Source organism: Phodopus roborovskii, unplaced genomic scaffold, assembly GCF_943737965.1.
Source record: "Phodopus roborovskii unplaced genomic scaffold, PHOROB, whole genome shotgun sequence".
NCBI lineage: Eukaryota > Metazoa > Chordata > Mammalia > Rodentia > Cricetidae > Phodopus > Phodopus roborovskii.
Window position 1 is genome coordinate 5,862,507 of NW_026126599.1, and position 27,146 is coordinate 5,889,652.

The 27,146-nt window shown below is 44.0% G+C and overlaps 1 protein-coding gene across 3 annotated transcripts; it reads right to left on the reverse strand.

Moving 5' to 3' along the window:
- Positions 1-1,208: 1,208 nt before the first annotated feature.
- Positions 1,209-25,953, reverse strand: Usp42 (ubiquitin specific peptidase 42). Of its 3 annotated transcripts, XM_051205373.1 has the most exons (17): positions 21,304-21,461; positions 17,311-17,557; positions 15,993-16,193; positions 13,965-14,075; positions 13,138-13,240; positions 12,378-12,445; positions 11,778-11,848; positions 10,738-10,820; positions 9,821-9,932; positions 9,283-9,423; positions 9,019-9,119; positions 7,439-7,592; positions 6,307-7,035; positions 6,121-6,215; positions 3,967-5,430; positions 2,584-2,885; positions 1,209-1,245 (listed from the first exon to the last, which is right to left on the reverse strand). In XM_051205373.1, exons 2-17 carry the CDS (start codon positions 17,546-17,548, stop codon positions 1,238-1,240), a joined length of 3,981 nt encoding a protein of 1,326 aa, XP_051061330.1. In that variant the 5' UTR covers positions 17,549-17,557; positions 21,304-21,461; the 3' UTR covers positions 1,209-1,237. The 3 variants fall into 3 exon arrangements, with proteins under 3 accessions (XP_051061330.1, XP_051061329.1, XP_051061328.1); XM_051205372.1 differs by lacking the exons at positions 1,209-1,245; positions 21,304-21,461 and adding an exon at positions 25,924-25,953 and having other exon boundaries at positions 2,286-2,885; XM_051205371.1 differs by lacking the exon at positions 1,209-1,245 and having other exon boundaries at positions 2,287-2,885.
- Between the last annotated feature and the right edge of the window lie 1,193 nt (positions 25,954-27,146).

The following is a 27,146-nucleotide window of genomic DNA, read 5'->3' on the forward strand; positions in this document are numbered from 1 at the left end:
CTCATCATAACTGGTAAATTGATTGGAATAGTTCCACAAAGTTCAAAAACAGAACTTGTCTATAAAATACATCTTCAAATCTTGAATACAACTAAAATGTGAAGCAAATTAGTTTCTAGTATCAGACATTGCAGAGGAAGCCCTCGAAGGTCTAGTTGAGAGCTTGGGTCTTTAAATAAGTCTTTAAATTAAATAGACGCACTGTTGGTTTGTCCTTTAGAAGTCCATGGTTCCCAGTTGGCCGTGCACCAGATGTCTAGCTTGGAGGAACATTACATGAAATACAAGTAGTCAACCTGAGTCTGTAGTTAAGCAGCATCTGAGATGGTCTATTCCAGGGCATTATTTTCAGTGTGGTTTTTATGTACACGGTAATTTACAATGTTCAGCAGTGTACAAAGTATCCGTTTGGAATAAGGGCAATTAAGAAAAGGTAAAAACTTAAAAAAAAAAAGTTGTCCATGGTAGTCTGTACAGTATTTACTAAAGAAGCACCACGCAGTTTGGACAGTTATTTTCTATGTTTATAATTTAATCTGGGTTTGGGATGGCTTCTGTTGAAAATGTTGAATCTGAAAGAAAAGAGGTGTGGGCATTAATTAGCTGAATGGAGGCTACAATTTTGTCACACACTCTGGATGAAACCCAAGGCTTTTGAAAAGTTGAAGTGAGTTCTGTACCTTCCTGAACTTTAACAAGGGAACTCTGTGAAAGTCAGGAAGGCGCCATCTGCTGGGCCCCACAGCTGCTAACCACCTCAGACCTCAGGTTCCACTTTCACTGGGTAGAGGGGCTTAGAGTTTGTTTTGATGACACTGACAAAGCCTGTTAATTAGCAGCAAACTGAGCTGCTATAGCAGATTGTTTTAACGCCCTCCTTGAGGCTGGACTTGACACTGTCCTTTGTGCTTCTGGTGTAGACTGAGTTCCTGTCTCAAGGCCATACAATAAAACACCAGCAATTAGGACCTAGGATATGGCACTGACCTGTGTGGTTCCTCTCTGCTCTCAGATACTCAACCCCATTTCTCAGCACAACTTCCATGTCTGGACGTTAGCCAGCGGCTAAGTGTGTGCCACAGACACAGACCACCAGGATCCCAGTCTTCTTCAGAAGGAAACCCGCCTTTATCCACTCAGCACTTTTACAAATGACCAAAACACAGACAGGAAAATTGCTTACCGTAATTTTTTTTTTTTTTTTTTTTTTTTTTTTTTTTGTTACGAGGCCAAGGCTCTAATCACCTGGAAGGCAAAGTGAGGAAACAATTTAATGTGTGTAACTGAAGACTGACTATATCAGTTTCTGTAGTTTGATGTCAGCTGCTAAAAGAATCACTCCTACAGGATGAGCAAGCAGACCCTGGCTGGCAGTGTTACAAAGAACACCAATGGAGGATGCTCAGAGCCAGGCCTGGAAACCAGGCCTCTACCCCAGCATACTGTTACACACTTCTTATGTGAGGATGAACAGGTTTCAGCCCCAAGAAATAAGCTGAGCGTCCTACAGAGAGCTGGAGTTGGTAAGAAAGGGTCAGGGTCATAGCCCAGAGCAGAGGTGTGGGTACAGAGGCATTAGCTACAAACCAGCCACCAGTTTGGGATTGGGACAACCTGAGACAGTGTATGGATGGACTGCCAATGAACAAAGGTTCCACTCAGGGCCACCATCACATCTCTGTAGCAACACACATGCATTTATTTGTGACCATGATCTTTGGGTGTCTGGGGAAGATGACATGCTTTTTATATCAATAGCCAAATGAAGAAAAACATTTCAATAGGACAGGCCATGTCTCATGTCTACTGAGTGACACCAAAACAGTAACAGAAAACACATGGGCTTCACAGTCTACTGGCCCCAAACCTCTCATTCCACACAGTGCTTCACTTGAATGAAAACTACTCCTCATATATTTAAGTGTTAGAGCCATTCTGAAGTGCAGATTAGGTTGTGGCCCCAGGGCTTGTTGCCTGCCTCTGCTCTGCCCTACTGACATTCATATCCCATGCATTTTATTTTACAAGCCAAATGCTCCTATCTAGGGGAAACGCTCATTAGAAATAGAGTAGGAAGAGGAAGGGGCAGCTAAGCACAGTGGCACTGGCCTGTATTCTCAGCACTCAGGAGGGTGAGGTAGGTTTTTGAGTTCTGGGTTAGCCTGGAACCACTCATTTAGGGAGAAGAGATCCACCAAGAAGAACCTCAGAAACCAGCAGCCTGGAGGGAGCCCCACACTACAGATGCATCTTTAGAGACCACACACACATAGATGTACACATGGGTACACACAAACATACACAGGCACAGACTACTTTAAAAGCCAAAGTTCTGTGTGACACACATAGGCTCTCTCTTACGTTCCAGCATTCTGAACACAGAGCCTATGCTGGGCCCAGCCTTCAACAGAGGTCACACCCAGCCAGAGGTCAAACCACACCTCTGCTCATTGTAACGGTCTTGTTTTGGTGCATATTGAGTCCACTTTCATACCCTTCAGTACGCTTTACATTTCTGTGTTCATCACCTTTCCCAAAACATGTTACTCAGAGAGCTGTATCCTTAACTTCCCGTTTCCTTACCCTGGCCATACTCTGACAGATAGCATCTGTCAGGCCGGCTTTCTACCCTTAAATGCTTGGTTTTCTCCCGGAAAGAGCTGCTGGCCTCCAGAGGCAGGCCATCAGCCAGCAGAAAGGTGTCTCCTGTTTTCCGGAAATGGCTGACAGCCTCGTAGTTCGAGGGCTTCGATAAATGCAACTCAACATCTTTCACGAAGTTCTCTGACTTCCTTGAATGTCTTTTCTTTTTCTTCTTTTTCTTCCGATGTCTGTGGAGGTCAGCATCAGAGTATGCTCCTGAAAAATCGGATTCTTGCTGATGCCTGCAGAAGAAGCAGCCAGAATTCAGTACCAAGGAAAACTGCAATCCTGGCTCCCCATCCCCCAGGACACTAGCTATGCATCTGTGAAAAAAATTTCTCCTGCCAACATACTGTTTTGTTTCATGGAAACAAATTTTAAGCCCAAGGTCTTCAATTACAATAACACTGTCCCCAGTACTTCTTTGCCTTAGCCAGAATTGGCACATTCTGCCAAGTGTCCAGGCACAGAATAGAAGGCAGCTGTGGTCTGCTGCCTGTTTACAAAGGACTATGGTAATCTTCACCCAGTTTTAATTTAAGTGATGTCAGCTAAAAGATACAGGAATGCATTCATGCTCACAAATCAGAAATCAATTAAGACAGCTGCCAAGAGTTAGCTTCTAAGTGACGCAAAACCAATCAGGTACGGTGACAACAACTTGTGAATCCAAGCACTGGGGGACATTAAGGTAGGTGGATGTAAGTTTGAGGCCAGCTTGGACCTCAAAAAGACAAAAAAAAAACATTTAAGACTTTAAAATAACAAATGGTGGCCTAAAAAAGGAGACAAAAGCCAAAGAAATAGATAGATGGTGTTACCTAAGTGCACTCTAAGCAGGGAAACAGGCAAAGAAAAGCCAACAGATATAAGAATATGATGACACATGTCAGGCCTGGGAGAGTTGTTAGGGATCAACAATTTAAAAGCTGTTTCAAACTTTAGAGATGTGTAAAACAATGAAATCTCCTGGGTTTGTGGGCCTGGATACAGGGTGAGAGGGCCTTGGTCCTGCCCCAAATGATGTGACAGACTCTGATGATCCCCCATGGCAGGCCTCACCCTCTTTGAGGAGTGAATGGGGGGAGGGGGAGAAATGTGAAGATTGATAGAGAAAGCAGGAGGATGGGAGGGAGAGGGAACTGGGATTGGTATATAAAATAAGATTGTTTTGAATTTAAAGTAAAAAAAAAATCTCAAAACTCCAGTGATTTAAGAAAAAAGTCAACCTGATAACAAGAGCCCTCTGGCTTGGTGTTGTCAGGACAGACAGCTACATAAGCACTCCAAACTCAGCCGCTGGGTCCCATCTCCAGAGCTCACCTGCTATCTCGGTCCCGGTGTTTATCTTTGGACTTCTTTTTCTTTTTAGATTTTTTGTGCTTCTTCGTCCTTGGCTGTTCTACAGTGTCTTTCTCCAGGCCTTTGTGGGCTTTTTTCTCTAGGCGGCTATCATTTTCTAGTGTCTCATACCTCTGTTTCCTCGGCTTGTCACTTTGGTGTTCATGAAAGCGCTCAGGGAGGCTGTGGGTGCTCTCCTGCACATCCAGCACGGCCTTCTCTTGGTGATGCCTCTCGAGGGCCAGGGTGAGGCCAGAGGCCTCTCTGGGGTTATGGAAGTGGGGTCTTTCCTTCCCCCGAGATTGCAGCTCCCAGCCCTTGCGGCCCCAATAGCTGTCTTTGTGTGAACGCCCAAGCTGAGCAGTGCGTTCATGCTCACGAGCACGGAAAGGCCGCCACTCTCGGGCTGTGTATGGGATATACCTGTCGTGGTAATGCCTGCATTTGTCCCACCGCATTTTGTCTGGGTAAAATCTCTCCCTAACCCAGGCATGCTCGTTTTCCAAATGGTGGTACCGGCTCCAGTCCTGTTCTGGGCCATTCCTAACCCGTGAGTGATGGTGGCTGTATCTGCTCACAGAGTGGCGCTCAGGGCTGGCTCTGTCGCCATGGCCCAGGTGCTGGCCTCCATTGCAGTATGTATTAGCAGGATGGCGCTCCTGCTTGGTGCGCTCTCGACTGTAGCACCGCCGCTTCTTACGATGATGGTCCTCGGTCCGGGCCCTGCCGTCCCTTGCATGTTCCCCACTGGAGGAACGCTCTCTCCGGCTTCGATAATGTCCTCGATCCACTTTCCGGAGGCTGCTCCCCTTTTCCTTGGCTGGGGAAGGCTCCTGAACTTTGGGTACCACCTGGGTTCCATCACCTCTCTCCGCAGTCACCTGCTCAGCAGCCCCTTCACAAGAGCTGGTGGTCCTATCAGGCTGAGGAAGCACTGTGTCTGCAGAGATCCCCGAGCTTCTGGAGGAGTCCTCCGCCTCCTCGGACCCCTCTGTGCTGAGGTAAAGGAAAAGTTTTTGTTCACACCCATCACCTGTGAGTACTGAGGGAGCCGGGCTCAGCCTCTCTACCGCTTCAGGCAAGGTAGAGTCCTGCTGTGGGTTCTCAGCCATTTCCTCTTTCACTGCTTGGGTTGTCTGGCTCGGGTTGGCAATCAAGTCATTAGGCTCACACAATTCAGGCAGTGGGGCATCCCCCAAGGTAGTACCGGTGGTGTCACAAAGAGCAGTGCTAGAAGGCAGAGCCTCCACAGGGTTAGCTGAAACAACAACGGAGGCATCTTCTTTGGTACAGTTGATGGTGGGCTCCTGGGGTGACATGGTCGAAGGGGTCTTCAAGCTCCCATTGGTGACTGCCTCTGGTGTCTCAAGGGGACCAGTCTCATCACTGATGGGCTCCAGCTGTGAAATAGGGTCCTTCGTGGGGCTTTCCCCTGTTGCAGTCCAACTACAGCCCCATCAAAACAAAGAAACAAACTGATGGTTAGCCTGACTGCAGCCACACAGGACTAACTGCTGGACAGTTCTACTCAATAGCCTATACTTGAAGCATATCTGATGAAATGTACTATCAAGCTTATCATTACTGAAAACCAAGTTTTTTTTTCCCCCTCCCTCATTAAATAAAAATAAAGTGTTAATCACAACGATCACCAATTTTCACATTGCTGCAGTTCTGGACATGACATACTTTCAGGCAAAGTGTTTAACATGTCTCAAGAGCTAAATGTAGCCAGGAATAGTGTCTATACATACTTGTAACCCTTGTAGTGGGAAACTAGGAAAGAATTTGAAACCAGTCTGATGTACACAGTAAGTTCCAGGCCATACATAGTGAGAGCCTATCTAAAAAAGTGTAGGGGCTAAGGGCAGTGTACACCAACTCTGGGCTCTGTCCTCTGACTGAGGATTCAAGGCCATTTTCAGCTACATAAGAAGTTGGAGGTCAGTCTCAACAATATATGAGTCCCTATCTCAAAAACAAATGTTTTCAGGAATACCACTGCACCTCCAAGAGTGTGCAGGAGGAAATGTCAGCTAAGGCCATCAAGGGATCGTAACTACTGGTTTCCCAGAGTGGTATGTTATTCTTCTCATATGCTCACTCACACTGGTACACTCACTGACATGCTCCTACCTCTCTTCACCCAATTGGCCTTTTGCCTGGTTGGTAAGCTTGAAGGTCTCGAGGATTCTGTCTTCTGGAACAGTCTGTAAAGGAGCAGATGTCACCTATAATGAAACAAAGATACTTCAGCTCCATGCCTAATAAAATTCAGCTAAGTGAGCTATGGGATTTGAGACTTCCCTCCCTGACGCTCACCTTTCCAGGAAGACCATTAAGTTTGGAAAAGAGGGTTTCTGTGTGTAGATCAGGCTGGACCTGGCAGCTGGCACTATCAAATGCCAGGCCATTCTCTCTCAAGTCACTGTCTGAGCTATTAGCACCATTCAGGGTGACAGATTCTTGAAGCTCATGAGGGGAAGCCTGACTGTCTTCATCTTCAGCTTCTGGCCTGACACAGGGAGTGCTGGCCATCATGTCTACACCATTCTCCTTGGCCAGACCCTTTGACTCCTCATCGGACTCTTCTGAGGACTCAGCCCCATAGGGAACCAGTACGCCAGAGCTCATCTTAGCCTTGCCATTCACCATGGGCTTGGAACAGGATTCACTGGGGGAAACTGGTTTTGCTACTTTATTAGAAACTGATGTCATGGGTGCGTTCGAGGTAGACTGTATTGCAGAAGGGTTAGTGATGGTGGAGGAGGGTGCTGCCTTGCTAGGAGCCTCCAGAGAAGAGCCATGGAGGTTGTTATTCAGCTGTGCCTGACCCTGGCGAACAGGCAACTTGTTGTGAATACTGATGGTAATTTTTTGTTTCTTGGGGTGTTCTGGAATAACTGAAGGCCTGTTGACAGACCAGTTTTGCACAGAAGTCGAAGCAACAACAGGACTGGCCCTATTGACGCTGGTGTTTCCATTAGGGCTTGACATGGAACTACTTGGTGTGTCTTTCACTGGCGTGGTGCCATTCAAGTGTGATGTATTCTACAAGGAGGAACAGAACAGTTGAGTCATTATTCTAGACAGAGTACACAGTGGTTAGGGCCCTTCTCATTTTGGTCTTAGTAACTGACAAGCCTGAGCTCTGCAGAAATACCCATAATTCTGTTATCTGTGTACAAACAAACCCCTTTCACACTGCCACACTAAGATGGACCACAAACATGGACGACATGTCCCTGAAAGAGTTTCACTTCCCTGAGTCCAACTTTAATTAAGAATCTAAACATCTAGCCCACGAGGAGTGTGGGAATGTAAGAGGGGCCCTTCTACACACTCCCTAAGCGCCAATGGATCACCCCCACATCCTGGGGCTTTTTGTAATGAAGGGCTGCAGTGACCCAGGCTTAGGATTCAAGCAGAAATGCTTTCCCAACTGAAGCGTTACCTTCATGACATGGGAAGGCAGCTGGGGTCCAATAAACCCTTGTGCTGCCTGCTTGTTGTTGACAACACGTTGACTGATTCCTGGGCGGGGAGAGGACTGGCCAGGGCTGTGGGAAGGATGAGCAGGTTCCCCTCCATTTTTCACATCATGTGACCTGGGGACAAAGAATGAAATGGCTTTTATGAGAAAGGATATCTCCTTAGTTGTATTTACAAATCCAATAGCACTTAGTCTGTCAGACAGAAATGGGAAATGGAGCTTCCATGTCTCATGGACAGAGCTATACATATATCACCTCCATTAGGGCTGTCAGTGCTAAGTGCTGAGGCAGGTATAAGGAACTGACTCAATGAGTCTTCCCCACACTCCTTTTCCCCCTAAGACACATTACATGCCCTGGTTACCTTGGAACTGGGTATGTAGACTAGGCTGGCCTTGAACATACAGAGATCCACCTGCTTCTGCCTTTGCCTGCTGGGATGAAAGGTGTGTACCACCAAACCCAGCACCAACTGGGACAATGAAATGTTGGTTTTAGTTTGGGTTTCTTGTTATTATTGGTAGATTTTGTCTTTTTGATATTGTTTTGAAGACATGTCTCATTCTAATGCTCTGGATGGCTTGGAATTCACTCCTGTAATTCTGGCTGGCCTCAAACTTGGGGTGATCCTCCTGCCTGAGCCTGAGTACTGAGAGTACTGACCATCTATGCCTGAGGCTCAATGTGTTAAAGTATATATCCACACCCCCCCTTCTGATTTAGATCACCTCCCAGGCTTTTTGCCCATACTCTTTTCACTACCTGAATTTAGTATTTTAAACTGTTTCCCCTCCATATACATCCAGCATTTTCTCAGAGCATTTAAAACAAAAGAAGGCTTTATGAAAATCACTCTCAGCAGAAAGATTAAGAAATCAAGGTCTGCTTGCATAATACAGTGAAACCATGATTCCCCCCCCCCCCCCCCCCCGCCCCAGAACAAACCAATCACTCTTAACATTGGTAATAGTACCTCAACATGTGAATATGACCATTCTGTCATGGCTGAATATGTGGGGAGACTCTTAATTTTCAGCTACTTATACTTTCTGGGGCGAGAATGTGGCAGAGGCCCGGCTAGCATGTTTGAGACCCTGGGTTCTACCCCAAGTACCTTACAAAGATAGGAGACAACTTGGAGCATGTATCAGATTTCTCCAAAAATAGAAGTGGTGAGTTATGAGCTTGCAGCTACAGCAGACAGAGTGGACACGAGTGCTGGCAGTGTGTGACTGGAGGCCTTGTTCAAGCTGGGGAGGGAGGTACTAGCTGAGAGCACAAGGGCCTCCTCCCCACGGCCTCCACAGTCCCAGCCACTCAGTTGCCCCCTTAAGACTACTGTTCCCAACTTCTACACTTGTCAGTGAGTGAGAAGCTACAGCAAACTCATTACTTGTACACACAAAGAACTGATGCTCAGGCCATAGCAATTCATCTTTAACTTGCTGTTTTTAAAAAGTAGCTCAAAATTAACTATGTTCATAAGGTGAGGAGAAGCTGGTACACTAGCAAAACAGACAGCTTGTTTTCAAGTCAATACCTGATATAAAAGAGCACATAAGCTTGCTGGTTAAGCACCGATCTGATATCACTGGTGGACACGATGGAGTCATTCATCTGATACCAGAGGCCATTGCTAGCCTGCCAAAGAAACCACAAAGAGAGGCTGAATTTAGTCTGATGTCAAAGAGCAGTCAAAACCACCAAAGAAAAACAGACCATCACAGCTAACTGTAAAAGTCCCACTGTTGGCCCCATGAATCCAGTGTTGTCCCACAGACTTACTAGCCACCCTGCAGCTTACCTTTATGTAGCAAAAGTAGTGGCCAGCATGACAGTTAAAACCAGTGTGTACCAGCACAGCATACAAAACATAAATAATTGGTTCTCCATTGGGCTGAGACATATAGGGCCGAATATCAAGGTACTCAGGATATTTTACATCCTAAAAATAAAAGGAAAGAGTTAGGACCATCAATTTAAAGACACAAGTGGCCCATGTTTTTGGCTACTGGTATACATCCAAGGAGGGGGTTCAAGGAAGGGACTTGCAGGACCTACACTTGACCCCAGAAATTCAATGCATGAAATAAGAGAGAGCTGAGGGCAATCCCATTGTTTTTATTTGCCATAAATAAGGAAGGATACACACTGTGAATCTTCAACAAAATGTAACAGTGACAACTTCAGAGTCACTCACAACTTATTTTAAGTGACTCAAGCATGTGTTATATCTCTAGCACATTACTATATCTTGGTTACTGTCACCATTAATTGGGAAGAAAAGGGGGGAAAATACAAAGTACAATGATGAAAAAAAAAATCACAAATCATGTATATACCTTAGCAATTTTTCCACCGGTGAAGTTGGCAAAACGCTTCAGTGAAATAGTGAGAACATTAGAAGACCTATGGATGGTGAATCTTTTTGAAGCCGGAACCATTTTTTTGCACCTTCAATTACACAGGAAGGAAGCATTGGGATGATCAGTGTAGATACTTTAGTGTTAGTTTTTTTTCTAAAACACCCTAAGTTAATACTTTAAAACAAACAAAAAACAACAACAAACCATCTCTTTAAACCAACAGTCAAAACAGTAAAATTAGAAATTCTAGGAGGGTTGGGGATGTGGATGAGTGGTTGAGCACTTGCCTACTATGCAGAAAAGCCCCAGGTTTAATCTTCCGTCACACCACATACACAGAGTAGAGATGTAAGCTTGTTTGTTCAGGGTCATTAAAATTCAAAAGCAAGTCTGGGCCACATAAAAGACCCTGCCTTTAAAAAAAGACAATTCACCAGGCAGTGGTGGACCATATCTTTAATCCCAGCACTTGGGAGGCAGAGGCAGGCGGATCTCTGTGAGTTCAAGACCAGCCTGGTCTACAGACTGACTTCCAGGACAGGCTCCAAAAAAAAAAAAAAAAATCTACACAGAAAAACCCTGTCTCAGAAAAAAGCAAAACCAAAAAAAAAAAAAAAAAAAAAAAAAACCCAATAAATAAATAAAATGAAAAACAAAAGACAATTCAAAACAATAACTTGTAACATTAAATGGCTAACTTGGGTTAGAATACAGCTCCATGGTAGGGCATTTGCCTAGCACCTGTAAGACTCTGAACTCCACATACAATACCCCAAACAAAAGGATAGGGAAAAAGAAAATCATGTAAAAAGCACTTAAAACTGAGTCAGTTCTAAACTGGAATAATCTCAGGAAAGCAAAGCCCTCTCCGGAAACATGTCACCCAGTCATACTTGCTGCATTTGTAGGAGTTTTCTCCGTCTAGTTGTTCTGGCTTCACAAACTGCTCTAATGCCTTGGTAACACTTTGAGCAGCCTAGGAAAAAGGCATAAACACTATGTCATCATGTACACTGCCAGGGGTTGAGATGCATAGACGAATGCACATATCACTAGACAGAGAAAATGTGCACGCGCATGTGTGTGTGCGCGCACACACACATCCACACACACACACCTACCTACACCCCTACCCATTGGGTAGAAAAGCAACAGGAAATGTTTATGTAATTTTCTTTTACTGTTTATGATGTAAACTCAAGAAATTATGCCTCCTCCCTCATTTTAAGGACAAGCAGATTAAACAGAACAAAAATAGACTGCAGTTTGACTTATATTAACATAAAAAGGAAAACAACAAGAACCAGGCATGTAAACTGTGGAATATCTCAACCCACCATACATACAACTACCTGGAGAGCAAGGCTTTCAAGCAGAATCAAATGAAAATAACAGATAGGCTAAGATATACTCATAAATCCACCTTCATAAACAGAAACAAATCTAGGGCTTGAGAGATGGTTCAGAGGTTAGGAGTACTTACTGCTCTTCCAAAAGACCCAGAGTTCAGTTCCCAGCACCCACACAGGCTCTAGGGGATCCAGTGCCTGATTCTAGTCTTCCTACAGGCACTCCTAAATACATACAACACACACACAGATACACATACATACACTGAAGTTTCTAAGCATTTTTTTTTTTTTTTTTTAAAGCAAGCTATCTATTGTGGAGCAATATAGATCACACCACTAAAAGAATGAATTCTGAGGTAGGCTTTGCATTTCTATGCAATATTTTTCCTTTGTTTATTAAGCACAGAACTGCATCTGTAATCAGAAAAACAAAAGCTCCAAACAACAAAAAACAGGAGTGTGAAGAAGTCAATAGCCAAAGTTTCTCAGAGTAATAACCATCTATGCTTGACTGATATGAGCATAAAAAGTCCAAGGATATGAGAGGGTCTAACCTCACTACCATTAACTTCTGAGCTCACCTTAATCTCCAATGTTATGTCCAAATATGGGTCAAAGGTATCTGAAACACCCTTGCAATTTAAACATTTGACTGAAATAAAAGAAAATATGAACAGTAAGTTTTTGCCTTACCAACTACCAAGAAGACAGAATACATTTCAAAATAAAGAACATAAGAGTACAACTTTTATTACAATGAGCGAAAAGCCTGTAAAGGAATCCTACACTGTGGTAGAAGTGCCATAACCCTAGTCTGTATAAGCCACTGGCTGAAATATACATTGCTAGCACCTCTAGATACCTGCATAAGCATTTGCACAAATGAAGGTATCTGACTATTAATGTTCTACAGTGTACTGATACTAATACTATCAAAACAGAAACTCACTTATCCCTCAACAGGAAATGAGATAGAACTCTGACTTCACCTGTAAGCTTTCTAGCAGTAAGAGAAACACGAAGATCTTAGGCATGGTATGCTCCCAACGTGTCTGCGCATAAGCAAGTGCCAGAAGTAGAGTCTGGGCAGACCTGCGATATACTCTTTATTATTACCCAGCCCTCCTGTTCACATTTTAAAACCATAAGCATGTATGTTATGATGAGTCTTCAAAGTTTACCTCGAGATCTTAGGTATCCTCCAAATATCTGGCAGACTAGGGTGGTAGCTTGGGTGTGTCTGTCTAATCTGAAAAATATCCAAATAGAGACATGAGAGGAAAGCTTGGCAAATATTGTGCTCAGACTTTAAAAGCATCTATGTTTATAAAGGAACAAGAACTTAGAGAAGAATCACAAAGGACCATTACATCAGAGCCCACTGTGAGAACTTGGTGAAGAGGATGCAAGGACCTGTTAGGAAGGGGCTTGCGACAGAGAACTAAGAAATGCTCTTTGCAAACCTGGCAAGGGGAGCTGAAGACAAAGTAACTCCCTCTGCTCAGCACTAATGGTCACCCAAACCAGTCCTTATGACTTGAAATAATGAGAGCAAAGAGGGACATGTGCAGGTGTACAGAACACAGTGGGTGGGTTAGGACCTTCCTGAGTCTGCATTTGGGTTTTAAGAAGCTACAAAACTGATAACTGAAGGCGGGGAGGGGAGCAGAGTTCTGTCTGGAGATGAACAAGGAAAGCATTAGGCATGGCTAAACAGAAAAAGCACTGGATGCTGACATAGAAACTAAACAGTGGCAAGTCTGTTGCCCAACATGTAAGATCAACAAACTCAAATGGCTACATTAAGTCCATTTCCTTACATTTTAGTCATTTTATACTACTACAAATCAGGGGAAAAGGCACAGCAGACAGATTTTCGTCTTCAAGGAGACAGGCTGAGAGCATGACCTGAGGAGGCAACATTGACTCTGCTGTACTTACTTATTGCTGCCATTTAAACATGCTTTCTGCATGGCATCAACTGTGTATTGAAGAAATTCATGGGCATCTTCTTGGTTTCCAAAACGAAAGTGTCTAGCTATACCTGTAAGATGAAGACAAGGCCTTATTATTACATCCTCTGTGCCATAGGGACACCCCTAAAGCTACACCCTGAGCTATGTGCCTGGAAAAATCCCTGAATGACTTGTTTTTTTGAGGCCGAGTCTTATGTAGCTCAGGCTGGTCTCAAACTCGCCATGTAATTAAACATGACCTTGAACTCCCTATCGTCCTGAATTCAGTTCCCAAGTGCTGGGATCACAAATATGCATCTCCACACACAGATCTCTAAACAGCTTTTTAGGCAAAAGGACTATAGCTTGTTACTCATAGCCATATCCTGAGTTTTGTATTTATTTTTATGACAATTTGTCTAATTAAAATGACAAAAATGTATAGTTCAAAAAGCACATTGATAAGCTGGGTGTGATGTCACATACATATGCTTTAGTACTTGAGATGTAGAAATCAGGAGTTCAGAGACATCCCTGGTACACTGCAAGTTCAAGGCCAGGCTGGGACACAGGAGACCCTCTCAAAAAGCATGGTGTGTGTAAGAAACTGCATACAAGCCCTGAATGGTGTTGCACACCTGCAATTTCAGCACTTGGAAGGATGATGCAAGAAGAACGCCATGAGTCTGGGCTAGCCTAGGCTACAGTGTGAGGCCCTATCTCAAAGTACAAAAAAAAAAAAAAAAGAGATATGGATGATAACAAATAACTACACATGGAACATGGACATAAGCTACTACAGCTGAAACTTACGCCGCATTTCATTGATGACGAACATCGGCTTGATAACATCCCCAGGGTTGCCGAGTGCCTGGGTAATGTGTGTTTGCATTATGCACATCATACAAAATCCTTCTGCATGGCCTGCAAGATAATCAGAATCCAAATGAGCAAAATGTGATAAGTATACACACTGACTAAGGATAAGAGAAGAAATGTGCCCAAAGTCAGATATCTATTAAGCAGAAACACAAGACAAAGGTGCTAGATGTTTCAGTGGAAGCGGCTACTCTCTGAGCACAGTGTGAACAACTACAATAGCAGGGACCTGTGCAGCACAGTGGCAAGTACTTGCTTAGCATGTGTGAGGCCCTGAGTTCAATCACCAGCACTGAAAGAAAAAAAAAAAAAATCTTCATATCACAAACAAAAATTAACTAAGAGATAACTGGCCCAAATACAAACTAGGAAATGTCTAAAAGAAAACAGTAAAAATACCTCTGACCTCAGACCTTGACATTTTATTCATTGTATGTATGTGTTTGTATGCACATGCCAGTGTGTGGAGGGCAGAGGACAACTGGTGGAGCTGGTTCTTTCCTTCCAACAACAGGAGTCCCAGGTATTAAATTCAGGCTGTTAAGCCTGGTGGCAAGAAACCTGACCTTCTGAGTCATCTTTCCAGCTCAAGATTTCTTAACATTTTAGATATAAGTGATAAAAAATAAAAATTAATGAAATACAAATTCTGACTATAAAAAATAAACTTTCCAAAAGACACTGAGATAAAAAGACACCTGATGGAGAAAACACAATTCTCAGTCTAACATCCCCAAATCCCTTTAGAAACAGTTCTGAAGCACAGCGATTTCATTCTTACCCAAGAGAAATAAAATATTTGTTTCGAAAAGACTGGCAAATATTTACAACAGCTTAATTTTTTTTTTTTAATTAGGCCAGACTGGTCTGGGACTCACTCGAGGATGACTTTGAACTCCTGATCCTTCTGTCTCCACCTCCCAAGTGTATAGCAGTACAATTCGTGATGGTTCAAAACAGGTTAACAGCCAATCAAAGAGTGGTATGCTCATGTGTGGAATACTATTCAGCAATAAAAACCACTGATACATGCAACGAACAGAATAATGTTGAATTAATTATGCCAAGTCAGGCAAAATGAAATACATACTTTGTACCTCCATATCCTGAGAAAAACCAAGCTAATCTGTTGTGGAGGAGGCGTATCAGGACTTGTCTAGGGTAGAGGAGGTGATTGGGAGCATCAGGGAAGTAGTGACAGCAAAGAGGGAGGGTGGCACTAGGAAACTGTTAGATATGATGAGTCCAACTGTGGTCATAATCTCAGAGGTGCACACAAGTGTCCACATGTGTTAACTCATGAATTTGAAGTATGTGGTCAACTGTTTATCAATCACACCTCAGAAAAGCTGTAGAGAGGGATGGGGACAGCAGTCCCCCAAACTGAATGACTTAAATCCAAATTTTACTAGTCAACAATGAGCTGGGATTCTACTGAGTTAAAAGAAATCTAAAAAAAAAACCAGGAATGCCAGCTCACACCTCTAACCTCAGCACTTTGGAAGTTGAGGATATTTGCCGTGACTTTAAGGCTGGTAGAGCTACACAGTGAGGCATTCCCCCCCCCAAAAAAAACTAGGTTTTGAAATGTCAAATGCTGACAAAATAAGCTTCATTTTAAATACTTACAGATGAAATTAGGTATGAAAAGCTCCTTATGCACCCAAACACCAACCCTGAGTCCCCCCACTCCATCCCACCTTGGTTTCTACACCAGCAAACCAACTTCCCAGTCATCATTTAACTTGGTTTCTTGTTTTGTTTTTGTTTTTGTTTTTTTTTTATTGCAGGTTGAGGATTAAACCAAGGGCCTGTGTATGCTAAGTGAGCACACTACCACCGAGCTAAATACCATGTCCATGGTCATGTAATTTCACTAAATACTTCGTTTCAGAGGAAGACAGCAGTAGGGAAGCAAACCACTGCACTGAAAACATGCACACAAGAGCACACAGCACTCACATGTCTTGGAGTGTTCATGGGACAACATGTAATTGGCGAGGGGTGGTGTGTAGGTCAAACACTGCAATGCAGCATTGGCAAAACAGGTATTGCCCAAATTCTGGAGCCCAGCGCCAACTCGATGACTTTGTTGCCACTTAAGACAAATCTTTTCAGATGGAAACAGAACCTTTTGAGGAGGAGCAATGCCATCACCTAGGACTAAAAAACAAAGCAAAAATTAAAAACAAACAAACAAACAAACAAAAGCTTTGTACACTTCACAAGCAAAACACACAGCAATGCCTGAATCTGATACCTTACTACCAGCCTGCCACAAACACCAGGGAGAAAGCCACACCAAAGTCCAGAGTCTGCAGTGAGATTAACTCCCCTTAATGTGTAGACTTCATTTAAACTAATTCAAAAAACACTGACTGGATTTTTCTGTATTTGGGTGTGTGTTCCCACATATGCACACAAGAACTGGTAACCATGAAGGCCACAAGAGGGTGTAAGACCCCCTGGACTTGAAGATACAAGTGGTGACTCACTTGATAGAGGTAGTAGGAGGTGAACCCAGTTCCTGTACAAGAAGTGTCTGCACATTTAAATGCTGAACCATCTCTCCAGTCCCAGACATTCTTTATTTTTATGCAAGAATTCTCTAAGATGTACATACTAAAATGCTTATAGACAATAAGCAATGTGAAGTATTAGACTTGTCTAAAATACCAGGGAAAGATGAGAGGGTGTGTGCGCCTATTACATACAACACCCTAGGCACACATGCTTACATATAAACACCTGGGGGAAGGGGTTAGTGGGTGGAGGTATAACTAAGTAGCTATGAACTGATAAATGTCAAAGTTGGCTGATGGCTCTATGAGAGCTCATTAGAATTCTACCTTTATATTTTCCCATACTTTCTCATAAGAAGGGTCTGGGTATGTAGCTCAATTAACAGAATGCTTCTCTACAAAGTACATAAGGTTCTGCATTTGCTCCCTAGCCCTGCCTGTCATCCCAGCACTCAAGAGGTAGAGACAATAGAATCAGGAAGACAAAAGAATAAAGCCAGCTTTGGCTACATAATGAGTTTGAGGCCAATATAAAGTTTTTCCTTCAATAAATTGGGAATTTTTAAAACATTATTCATATCCTAATAACCCTAATAACTGAAAATCAATCTACCCCCTACTTGTGACACTTGCTAATAGTGGGGTGTGGGTGGGTGGAAGGAAGAATGAATGCTCATTAGAGGAAATGCAATAAAGCTAGTCTTGAAAAACACTGCCCTTCTGCACAAGAGTTCCTAGCAGTAATTCTGCAATCATACCTTGATCCTTTGGTGGTGATGGTTTTGACTTATCAGGTACAGATGAATTAGAATAAACTACAGCACCAGGCACTGGCCCTAATGAAAGTGTATGATTTGAAACATCAGTTATTGAAGACACGGCACCCCAGCTGGCAGAGCCTGTGTCCATGTCTTCAGGTGAGACCGCCTCAGAACTGCCAGGCTGGTTCTGACAGGTTGATGGGTCTGAAGGTTCAGTTTTGTCAACTATGGTCATTTTTCAACCCTGCAAAAGACAAAAAGTATGTTTGTTTCAATGGGTGAGCAGAACAGTCTAGTTAGCCAGCCACTCTATCTTGGAAATTTGTGTCTAGCCATTTAAAACTGTCTTCAAACAAATCACCCAAATATAAGCACCAGCAGTAGCAGCAGCGTCTCAAAAGCAGCAGCAGCAGCAACAAAAACCTGTATCCTATACCATATCCCCCCCAAATCTTCTTTCAATTTATAATTAGGCACCTCAACTCAAAACCATATATAATTAATGAGGAATTTTTTCCATGTCTATTGCTTAAAGCTAAGAATATTCTATGCTTTAATATATGTAACTATTTTCAATTCATATACCATTTCTCAGAGGGAAAAAAAAATCTCAATTACATTAAAATTCAAAGTTAAATATTCTCTTAACTCAAAATCTTAAAACAACTGTATAAAATTTGAAGTTTTGAAAAATTATAGTTATAGAAAAGTCTTATCAGTGAAACGTATTTTCCAGGAGGAATTCATGTATATGGATTATAACTTTTAAAATGAAACCTTTAATTTTACTAACATCAAACTTTGAACACAAATGTGTATTTAATTCTCACTCTCATTTTCAAATCCACTAATTGAGCTTTTTTTGATGTGCTGGATGGGCATCATATTAATTGCTGAATATGTATTAACTTGCAAGGATTATAGAACGAAGCAATAATAGCAACTCAAAGTAGTCAGTTACTGGGGCTGAGAGCCAGGGTCAAGAAACCCCCAGCCGGGCAGTTGTCTAGCCACTATACCACCTAGTCTGTGCTTTTAGGAATGGTGCTGGCAGTCAAAACTACGTGTCACACCCTGAAGGAAACCTTTGAGGAGTGTCCCACTGACCTCCCTACGGTTCTTCCCAGTATCTGAACTTGGCACACTTTGTCTCTGGAACACTCCCCATATTATGCTCCCACTAAGGGTCCATTTCTAGTTCCTGTTCTCTGAGCTCCTGAAAGCTATTATTTTCCATCTTTCTACCTCCAGCCAGTTAACACTTTCAATTCTCAGGTTTAGAATTCACTTCTCTGGGATGCTTTCCCTGACAATTCCTTTCATTCCAAGACTGGATTAGAAACCCATCCTATAAGGCTTCCTTGACAACACTTTCACCCCAAGATTGGGTCAGAAACCCATCCTAAAAACTCCTTGTGCTGATCTGTATGGTAGCATGCATTAAAAACTTACTCCACCCTACCTGGCACAAGGAAAGCTTTCCAAACATGAGTTCAACGAATGAATGAAATCATCAAACAGGAAGTAACTAATATTTGCTTTTAGCACCAGCTTGTGCTGAGTGATTTACAAGGTATCTCACCCTGTTAAAAACTCTGAACTAAGGAAGTACTTCTAAAATTTGGCCTTTAAAAACTAACTACTGTCTAAAAAAAAAATACTCATGTACTTGCCACCTCAGTGAACAGTGTTACCATGTGCTTGCTGTTCACAATAAGGATGTTTCTTAAAAGCTTCCATGTTCTTGTTTACAATTTTTAATTAAAATGAAGTATAACTGTAACAATGTAGGGACAGTTACATAAAAACAAAGTCAATTATATCTGATTTGAATATTTAATCAGTTAAAGATAAATGATCTTCATTCACAAGAAAGACTGAGCCTAGTCTCCAAATAAAGTCTACACCTTTTTCTTCCTAGAGACAAAAAAAAATAAATAAAAATAAAAAAATAAAAAGTGTATTGATGAAATAAAGGAAAAGAAGGAACAGGAGAGATAAAGGAAGAAAGCCAAAATTGGGTAGAAACATAAGTAACAGTAAAACCCTTGGTTTTCCTAGGATAAGCAAAGCAACCTTCTCAGACAATGATTAATAAACAACCAAATAAAATATTATTCTAAGAAAGGTGGGGAAGTAGGCTTAAAAGAAAAATATTAAGGAAAACAATTCTAGTCGTCAATAAATATATTACTGTTTTATTCTGGCAAGACTAACCAAATCCATTCATCATCTTCATTTGGATATTCAGTCAATGAAATCGTGCCCTAAAACTATCGGGTATCAAACTAAACTCTGCCTATTATAGAGATAGCCTTTCTTTAAACCCAATGAGACAGGACTCATGTGGCTCCTGCTCTTTACTCTAAGGAAAGCTAGTGCTCAAAATAGGACTGTGAAAGTAACTACTTCAATGAAAGTTGAGCCTTTCCCCTAACACCTTCTCATGGTAATACAAAGTTACAAGAGACCATTTAAAAAGACTAGCAACCTGAACAGGGAAACAAAGTTGGGTAAATGTGCAGGACTAAGAACCTTTACTTGTAATGTCTCTTTTATGAGGAGTTGGTGCAGGCTATGTTAATCTTTTTTATTTTAAAATAAGTATCACTAAACATGTGTCACATGTGTCACTAAATTGTGTCACATGAAGGAATAAAGTCAACAACACACAAAAACTTATACATGACTTCAAGTTGTAACTTTCCATTTTAAGAAAATTTAAAAAGATAGCATTTGAATTGTATTTAAGTAAACAGAATGATTAGCCTTCAACCTTTGCAAACCAAATACTTACTGTAGTCTTGATTCAATGACTACAGAAAAGAAAGTGAAACTGTCCCTAAGTAAAAACAAGTGTAACTGATTATTCACAGACCTAATGCACCTGAATGAGTGACAGAGTAAAAGCAAATGTTTAAAATGAACACTTTGAAGAAACGTTATCCTCCATAAACAACTATGAGAACCTAAATCCGGTTGTTACTTTGTAAAAGGGGCGTTAACTAGTTTCTCAACACTTTCTGTTACTTGAGTGTGTTTACTTGAAAGAAGCACAAACAAGCAAGTCCTAAGGCCTTCAAATATAAAAGAGCTATTCAACAAAAGTAATGTCAACTGTATTTATTCTGGGGAGGTTAAAGTCCTAGATTGTAAAACTTAGGTCTCGTCAAATTTTCATTTCAAACATCTGAATCCGATCCCTCCCACCCGCCTTTTCCCCCCAGGTAAGTTAGTTCTTCCTGCCCCAAAGATAAAGAACATGAGGGAGGAAGGCACACTTGCTTTTTTCGGAGGGGAATGAGCTGCGGGGCTCCTCCCCCCAACACCCCCGGCCGCCCGCCTCTCCTTTGGTGCCCGCTCCGGCGTGGGCAACTCCGGCGTTCTGCGGAGAAGCCGAGTGGACCGCGCCCGGGTGGGAAAGTTTGTCTGGGGTGGGGGCGGGGTGGGGGTGGGGAGGCCAGCCCGAGCTCCCAGGGCCGCCCTGGGGCCGGAGGTGGCAGTCACGCGGGGGGCGGCGGGCGGGCCCCGGACGCCGGCTACAGTGTCCCGGCGTGCACACGCCCACCCCGGCAGCTCCAAACCCGCGGCGGCCCGGGAGCAGCCGGCTGCAGCTCGGCCCGGCCAGTGGGCCGAGGGGGCGGGCTGGGGCCGGTGGGGGTGGGAGCGCGGTGGCCATGGCAACCAGGGGGGTCCGGCCCTCCCCGTGCAGCCCCAGCGCTGCCTTCGCTGCGAGCCCTCCCGCCCGCCGTGGCCGCCGCCTCCTGTCCTGCGGGCCTGGCTCGGCCGGGCGGCAGCAACGCGAGCCCCGCAGCCGTGGGGTCCTCGGGCCGCCCGGCGGCTGTAGAGGGGGCGGCGGGCGAGGGGCCGCGCCAGTCCCGGCGGGCCGCGGCCGGCTGAAGGTGGCGGGGCGGCTGAGGCCGCAAAGCCAGGACACGCGGCCGGGCCCCACGCCAGCCTGCAGCGGGCGGGAAGGAGGCGGGAGCTTACCTGACCCGGCTCGGCACTCGCTCCATCCCCCTCGGCCGCCGCCGCCGCTGCCGCCGCACACAGCCCAGCCGCCCGGCGGGGGACAATGACGTGCCTCCATCCGGGCACCGCCGCCGCCGCCTCCGGGTCAGCGCCGCACCCGCAGCTCGCCGGCCGGGCCGCCAGGGGGCGCGCCAGGGCCGCGCCCGCACGCGCCGCCGCCACGGCCTCCGCCGCCCAGGGGCCGTCGCGCAAGAGGCGCGGTGCTCAGCTAACGGGCCCGGCAAGCGCGGGAGGGGCCGTCGCCCAAGGGCGGCGGGGCGCGGGCTGGCCTCTCGCGTCAGCTAAGCGCCGGGTGCCGCTGGAGAAAACACACCGATTGGCCCGACGCGCTGATTGGCGGGGCTCGCTGATTGGTTGGGCGACTGGCAGCGGGGACGGGGAGGGGCCGCTTCCGTCCGGAGTTCCCGGAGCTGCCCCCTTGGAGCCCTAAAGCCAGTACACCTGAGCTTCCTATCCCTGGAGGCTGATTGCCCTTCTGTGTTTGGCTCTTCTGCAGCGGGGACCCTGGGCTTTGCGACCTCAGGCTTTTAGGCCCACGGGCCATCACCGTGAGGATGGCTCCGCTGTTCACCCTACGGAGCCCGGTTAAGCAAAGGGGTAGCTCTTGCACCCCATCGACTTTTCACTTTAAACCTTAATGCTGCAGTGTTTGGGGCAACTGAGTGGGCTTTTGCGCCCCAGTGCTACAGTCGTACTTATTGTCACTTCCTGAATCTCGAGGCTGGACAAGAATAGTAGTACTTCCTTGCATCCCCTAATCTACAGCCCCTGCCTTAGGCGTCCATTTAGGACCCGAGTTTTTCACCCCTGACACCACCAATTCATTCCACTCTATTGACCCAGGGAGCTGTGGTCCTGACTAACCAACCCCTTTCGTCCTTTCTCACTCAGCCTGGTCTAACTGGCCCCGCCAACACTCCACTCTGCTTTCACTTCACTCTTTCACTTTACTATTACGGACAATTTTTGTTGTTTTGTTTTTAAAATACAGATCAAAGCATATCATTTCGCCTCTTCAGAGCCTTCCTTGGGCCAGAGAAGAGACTAAACTCAGTTTGGGCTTTTAAGTCCCATGATTCCCAGTACTTGGGAGTCTGAAGCAAGAAGATCACAAGTTTGAAGGCAGCCTGGGCTACATAGTGATAACCAGTCTCAAAACAATAAAACTTGTTGGTGGTGCAGACCTTTAATCCAGCATTCGGGTGGAAGAGGCAGTCATATGAGTTCGAGATCAGTCTGGTCTACAAGAGCTAGTTCCAAGACAGGCTTCAAAGCCACAGAAAAAGCCTGTCTCAAAAAAAAAAAAAAAAAAAAAAAAAAAAAAAAAAATCAAAACTCAAATTTCACATTTCCTTTCTGTTATGTGTTCCAGCCACAGCCAGCTCTGCTAACCCCACCCTAACACTAACCCTCCTGACTACTGTATCCAGTAGTTTTATTATTGCCCCTGTAAGTTGGCTATAAAATTTCTATTGTGCATTTGGAACAAAAAGCTGAAGCACTTTGAGGAAATAAAAGGGAAGAAAGTGAATCCCAGTTGCTCAGATTTCAGCATCTCCTGTCAAGATTAGCACAACTTTCTTCTTTCCAAAGAATGGTATTAGAATTTCACCATCCCCCCCCCTTATTTATTTATGGTTTTTTTCAAGACAGAGGAGCCTGTTCTGGAACTAGCTCTTGTAGACCAGGTTGGTCTTGAACTCACAGATATCATCTGCCCCTCCCTGGGATTAAAGATGCTGGGATTAAAGGTGAGCACCACCATCACCCAGCAATGTAGACCTTTTTAACATTAAGAGATTTGCAAAAGGGGAGGTAGCTCATGTCTGTAATCCTGAGGCAGGATTACCATGAATTCAGCCAGTCTGGACTACATAGAGTGAGATCCTGTCTAAAAAATGGAATATATATATATATATATGTGTGTGTGTGTGTGTGTGTGTGTGTGTGCATATATATATATATATATATATATTTTTTTTTTTTAAGTGTGATGGTGCATGTCTGTAATCCAGTTCAGCCAAGGATAGATAGTGAGACCCTGTCTCAAAGAACAGAGTTGAGAGAATAGAACTGACATCCATTGGCTCAGTACTTTGTTTGCCTTTTCCAAATGCCTTTCAAAGGACTAAATCCAAATACTGAGGAACTGTCTACACTGTCTACACTGTTGCTATTCAACCTAACTTTGTATTTCAAAATGCTTCCCTTTGAAGTCACAGAAGCTAGCTCTGTCTCTCCTTCTATTTCTCCCTCCCTCTCTCTTTCCTCTCTGTTGGGGTTTTTTAATCAGTAAAGGGAGGTTGGTATTTGTTTTTAGAGACAGGGTCTTGTTCTGTAAACTGGGCTTAAACTCAATAATGTCCACCTCAATCTGCAGGTTCGAGACTTGTGAATTTAAATGACAGAAGAGAGAGAAAGGCCCAGGAATATCAAGAGACACTGACTTCTAATTTCATTTTACAGTTGGGTATCCCTTCATTCAGACCATCTTAGCAATCTGAGTAGACAAATTTTTTTCGTGTGTGTGTGTGTGTGTGTGTGTGTGTGTGTGTGTGTGTGTGTATACTGGTGTATGCCAGAGGTCAGCATCAGGGTTTTGTTTTTCTTCAATTGCTATCATATTTGTGTAGTATGTGTGTACACATCCATGTGTGTGTGGAATACTTGCAGGTGCATAAACATTTGGGAAGCCAACTGCTGACTTTGGATGTCTTCCTCAATAGCTCCCATATTGTGTATGTGCATGTGTGCATTCAGGTGGACTCACATATATTTGTACATGAGGAGGTCAGAGTTTAACTTCTGTTACCTTCATACATCATACTTTTAAAGAATTTATTCTCTCACTGAATTGAGAGCTTGCTTAGATGGCAGGACACTGCTGAAACACTGTCCCAGCTGCAACCACTTCAAGGTGCTTGCACTGTCGTTAGAAAGCAGTGCTACTAAAGCAAGACAGAACTGAGTGACTTCTATAAGCTCCTGCTGCTATTTTACCCATCTAAGAGAATTGCTCCCTTTCATTTCTTGCTATACACATCACTCCTGGCTATAAGTAGGCTATGGCCTGATTATTTCTCTTCTGAGGGAAGACTTTTTTTGAGAAAGGGTATCATGAAGTCCTGACTGGCCCCAAACTGGCTATATAACTGACTTTGAATTACTGATCCCACTGCACCAACCTCAGGAGAACTGATATTACTGGGATGTATCATCATGCCTAGCACTGGTGTGTGTGTGTGTGTGTGTGTGTGTGTGTGTGTGTGTGTGTGTGAGTGTGTGTGTGTGTGAAAGGAGAGAGAAAGAGAGAGAGAAAGTGTATGTTGGTACATGTATGTGATGGAGGCATGTACATGTGTGTGCATGTGCATGCCAGAGAACTTTAGGCATTATTAGTCAGATGCCATTGAAATTTTAGAGACAGTGACTTTCACTGGCCAGTAACATGCCAAGAAGGCTAGACTAGCAGGCTGGAAAGACACAGGGACCTGCCTGACTCCACCAACCCAGATCTAAGATTAACAAGCCCACGTCACCATGCCTGACAGTTTCACATGAGGTCTGGCCATCTATCTCAGGTCTTTATGCTTGGAAGAACTTTACTGAAGGATACATGGGCATTCCAGTGAAATGGCTCAGTAGGAAAAGGTGTTTGCTGCCAAGCCTCAGTATGTGAGTTTGATTCCTGTGACCAACGTACCGGAAGGAGAGAACTAATGTCCTCAAGTTGTCCTGTGCTCTCCACCATAGGCATGCCACAGCACATGTGCAACCCCCAACACTAAATAAATGTAAAAATATTTCAATAAAGGACATATCTCCTATATCCACTTACATTTGTTGGGACAGAGTCTCACTTTATGGCTCAGGCTAGCCAAGATGTAACTTATGTTTGACATCACCCAAAGCTTGAAGATTTCAGGGGACTACCCCACCCCCTGCAGTAGCTGACTATGTGAAAAGACAGTACATATTTCAGGAGGATATCTTTCATTCACAAAGTAAACTAGCTGAGGCTCTGGTCACAAAAAAATTCCCACTCACTCTCAAATGTGTATTTTGCCTTCACTGAGTCATGAAAAACAAGTAACAGGCAACCATTTCTTCACTAGAAGCCCATCAAAATTATTACAATTTGCCAATGCTAACTTGCCTAATTCTTCCTGGGTTACTTTTCATCAAAAGTGCCAATAAAGAGTCTTCCTATGGCTCTCACTTTTGTTACTGTTGTTGACAGTCCAGACTAGTCCTGGAGTGCCCTTTGTTTCCCAGGTTGAATTCAATCTTGGATCCCCAGAGTATTGGGATTACAAGCCTACATCACATGCTTTTTGTCCTCATCTGACACTTGATCCTACCTGGGATCTGCCTGAGCCTGCCTGGCATGGATGAAGCCCCTCTTAGGTGGAGTTGCTGTTAAGCATCTTCCATCCAGATCCCCTTTAGACCGTGTCCTGGAGCTGTAACATCTTACCATCCCATCTCGGACACCTGTATTCTTAATATACTGCAGGTATCTGGAAAAGGGGCAGTGCAGGCATAGGACAACAGATAAACCATTTGTGTCTGACTTACCTCAAGAATTAGAGAAAGTAAAGTGGGAGACTTGAGGAATTCTCCTCAGTGGCAGAGATCCAACTGGTTGGAGGTCAGCAATAGATTTGACCCTGAGGGTCAGAGATCTTGGGGCCTGGTGGTGTTGGACCTAAGGTCTGATCTCACCAATGAGTCTCCTAGGAGAAAAAGTGTGGGCTTGTCATTAAGAAGGATTGCTCAACTGGTAAAGGCCTGAATTCCATCCTTAGACCAACATAATGAGAAAACCGCTGTAAGCTGTACAGTAACCTCTAAGCATGTGGGTGTACAAACACACACACTAAATATATAAACATTTTTAAAGAAAAGATGCTAGGACTGTGAAATAAGCTTAGAGGGTAGAGTGAATCTCTAGGATACAGGAAACGATGGGATCCCTCCCCAGAAACAAATGCTGAGCAAATGATAGCTGTGGTCTATAATGCTAGCACTCCTGGAGGTGCTCCATTGTGCAACACAGTGCGTCTATGACCATCCTACTTGTATACATGAGAACACAAAACAGCACTGAAAGCTCTGCCTCAGAATCCCTGCTTATTTGGTTTGTTTGCTTTTTGTTTTTGTTTTTCAAGACAGGGTTTCTCTGTGTAGCTTTTTAGACCAATCTGGCCTCAGACTCACAGAGATCTGCCTACCTCTGCCGCCCTAATACTGGGATTAAAGGTGTGCATCACCAGTATCAGGCTTGCCTGTTCACTTTTAAGTATTCCTGAATGTGTGTGTGTGTGTGTGTGTGTGTGTGTGTGTGTGTGTACATAGGAAATACATGCCACTGTATGCATGTGGAGGCCAGTGGACAGCCTCTGGTGTTGTCCCTTACCTTTCATCTGAAAAATAAAGCAGATTTATCCTTATGAGTGTTTTGCCTGCATGTGTATAAATGTATATAAGCAGGTCAGCCAAGTGTCCAACTTACCTCAAGAATTAGAAGTAACGTGGGAGATGAGGAATTTTCCGCAACTAGTGGGGGGGGGGAGACTTGACCCTAGGGTCAGAGGTCTTGGGACCTGGTGACTTTGGTCCCTATAGATTGACCTCACCAATAATCCTCCTATGAGCAAAGATGAAAGGTTGATATTAAGAAATGATATTTAGAGTTGGAGTTGGCAAGAATGCTCTGAGTGTTTGCTGCTACTCAAGTTTGATCTGCAGGATCCAGGTGGGTCTCCCATAGTGAAAAGGGGAAATGAGTGATCCCCTAC